At 51.0% G+C, this 2,637-nt stretch overlaps 1 protein-coding gene across 1 annotated transcript in view; it reads right to left on the reverse strand.

The window, feature by feature from the left end:
• Positions 1 to 2,631, reverse strand: part of KIFC1 (kinesin family member C1) — a gene marked incomplete in the record, with an annotated part of 25,512 nt that extends 22,881 nt beyond the window's left edge. Inside the window, 1 exon segment of the mRNA XM_027770215.1 lies at positions 2,585 to 2,631. Coding sequence (XP_027626016.1) covers positions 2,585 to 2,596 — 12 coding nt within the window.
• Positions 2,632 to 2,637: the final 6 nt, after the last annotated feature.

Below are 2,637 nucleotides of genomic sequence, written 5' to 3' on the forward strand. Positions count from 1 at the left end.
GTTGGGGATGCTGGACTCCCATATGGCTGACTACAGTTCAAGTCCTGGACCTGGTGGCTTGCTTTCTCACTTTCTCTCTCTCACTCACTCACTCACTCACTCTGTCCCTCTCTGGTCAAATTTAAATAAAGTTAAATAATTTTTAAAAAACTTAAAAAAAGGTATTATCTATAGAGAATTAACCATATCCCATTTATCTCTTAAATCTATTTTTTTCAAAAATTATGTTTATTTATTTATTTATTTAAATTTTGCTATAGGGCACATGTGCTCACCAGAGAAAGAGACAGTGAGAAAGCAAGTTGCCAAGTCTGGGACTTGAACCACAGTCAGCCTGTGAGAGTCCAGCACCTTAACCATCATACCATCTTCTATTCCTCCTAAGCCCACTCTAATCAGGCTCCCACTCTCATCATTCTATCAATCTGTTGGCCTCAAGGCGACCAGTAACTTTATGCTGTTAAGTCAGTTCATCTTCATGTTTCTTGACCCATCAAGCGGCATTTGCTAAAACTAATCACTCCCTCCTCCTCATGAGACTTTCTTCATTTTGCTCCCAGGAGACTACCCTTTCTTGGTCTTCTTACCTCACTCACAGGGCCTCATCCCTCTAAACTTCAACGGCAGTCTTTCTATTCTCTATCTATAGATCTCTATCTATGCTACCATCCACTCCACAGCTTTAAACACCACTGTTATGCTCACAGGTCCCAAACTTGTATTTCCAGCCCCAGCCTCACTCCTGAACTTACACGGAACGACCTCAACTCCACTTGGAGGTCTAATACCTGACCTCTGGCTGTCCAGCCCTCTTCAAACCTGTTCCTCTTGCTTCGGTTTCTCAGGCCAAAATAGAGTCAGTCCTCTCTTTCTCTCATGCACCATGTCTGATCTGTCAGCAAAGCACGGCCTTCAAAGCACTTCTACCTTCAAAACAGATCTCGAATGCAACCACCTGTTACACTTCTTCCACTGCTACGACTGATCCAAATCACCATCTGTCACCTCGGTCATTAAACTCCAGAGGTTCTCAACTGTAGGTGATCTTACACCTCTCCCCCTCCCCAGGGACATCTGACAGTATTTGAAGACCTTCTGGATTGTCATGACTAGATGGGGTCGCTACTGGCATCTAGTGGGTGGAGGCCAGAGACGCTGCTAAATAGCCAATAAGGAGCAGGGCAGCCCCCGCAATAACACAACAGTGTCAGGACATCTGTCGCACCCCTAACAATTCTCTGTGTTTCTACCCTTCCCCCCTTATTCTCTAATCTCCATGGAGCAGCCAGAGAGATCCTCTTGAAACATAAAATGAATCTACTTAAAACCATCCAGTGATTTCCCACCTCACTGGGTGTAAAAACCCAAGTCCTCAGAATGGCCCCACCGAGAAGCAAAGTGGGATGAGCAGCCACACCCCCCAATGGCCCCGCGGAGAAGCAAAGTGGGATGAGCAGCCACACCCCTCCTACTCCACCCCCCTTTCCCCAAGTTCCCCCAGCTCTCTGCATTCCAGATGGTGGCTTCCTGGCTATAGGACTCTTTAGGGACCTCCCTGCTCTAGCAGAGACAGACTCAGTCTGGGGTGCTCTTCTCCTCATATCCCTTTGTTTATCTCCCTCGCCTCCTTCGAGTCTTCATTCCACACCCACCTTCTCCATGGGGCTTTCTGAGATCACCTCATTTAATGCCCTCTCTCCTCCCTCTTACCCTGCTTGAGTTTTCCTTTTCTCCACAGTTACATCACTTTACTATGACAGCTAGTGAGTCTTCCCATAGGATGGCAGTGGCCTTGTCCACTGCTGCCATCCTAAGCACCTCCGGCTAGCCTGGTGCATAGTGGGTGCTCTGTAAATATCGGAGGAACAGAGATGAGGTTTGCAGTTCTCACTCTGCTCTTTGGTTGGCAGCATCCAAGAACACCTCTTACTGCAGGTCGACCTCAATTTATAACTGAACAAGCCACAAACAAAAGAGTCAGGCAAGAGCTCTTACTTGGCACGCGAGGTCTGTGCTCACTGCCACACACACACCTTTCTCCCCTGGCGAGGGGGGCTGCCTGCGACTGCGGGGTGCAGCAGAGTACCAAAACCAGAAAGAACTCAACGAAATCAGCCAGGCCCACTGGGAATCCGCACAACCAGAGGACGGAGAGGAACCGAACAGCTGCAGCCCCCTCTCCCCCTCCTTCACCACGAAGCAGCAGCAATGAGAGGCGACCCCGCAAAAGGATTTGGCCTGAGACACTAGCGTCCCGAAGGCAGAGGTCATGGCAATGTCCTTCTCACACATTCCAGCATTAAGAACGAAGAGGCGGAAACGTGTCCCACGGGTCTGAGAATTCGAAATGCGAAATCCTGGAGACAGAAAGTGAGGCAGGGCCTCCAAGAGCTGAGGCTGCGGGAGGGCGGGCTGACATCTCCGATCTCCTGGCAGTCTCCAGGCGCTCCCTCTCCTCCCCACCGCCACGGGGACGCTCGGATCTCCGCCCTCCGCGCAGGCCAGGAGCCAGGGGCTCGCCAGCATCCGGACGGCTAGCCTCGCCCCCGCTCCCGGGCCAGGGGCACGCGCGACCCTTTCTCACCTGCGGCTCCATGTCCACCCTCCGTCCTACCCAAGCCGGCAAGAGCAATGGAC

The sequence above is a fragment of the Tupaia chinensis genome, unplaced genomic scaffold (assembly GCF_000334495.1).
Source record: "Tupaia chinensis unplaced genomic scaffold, TupChi_1.0 Scaffold000116_1, whole genome shotgun sequence".
NCBI classification, from domain to species: Eukaryota; Metazoa; Chordata; class Mammalia; order Scandentia; family Tupaiidae; genus Tupaia; species Tupaia belangeri.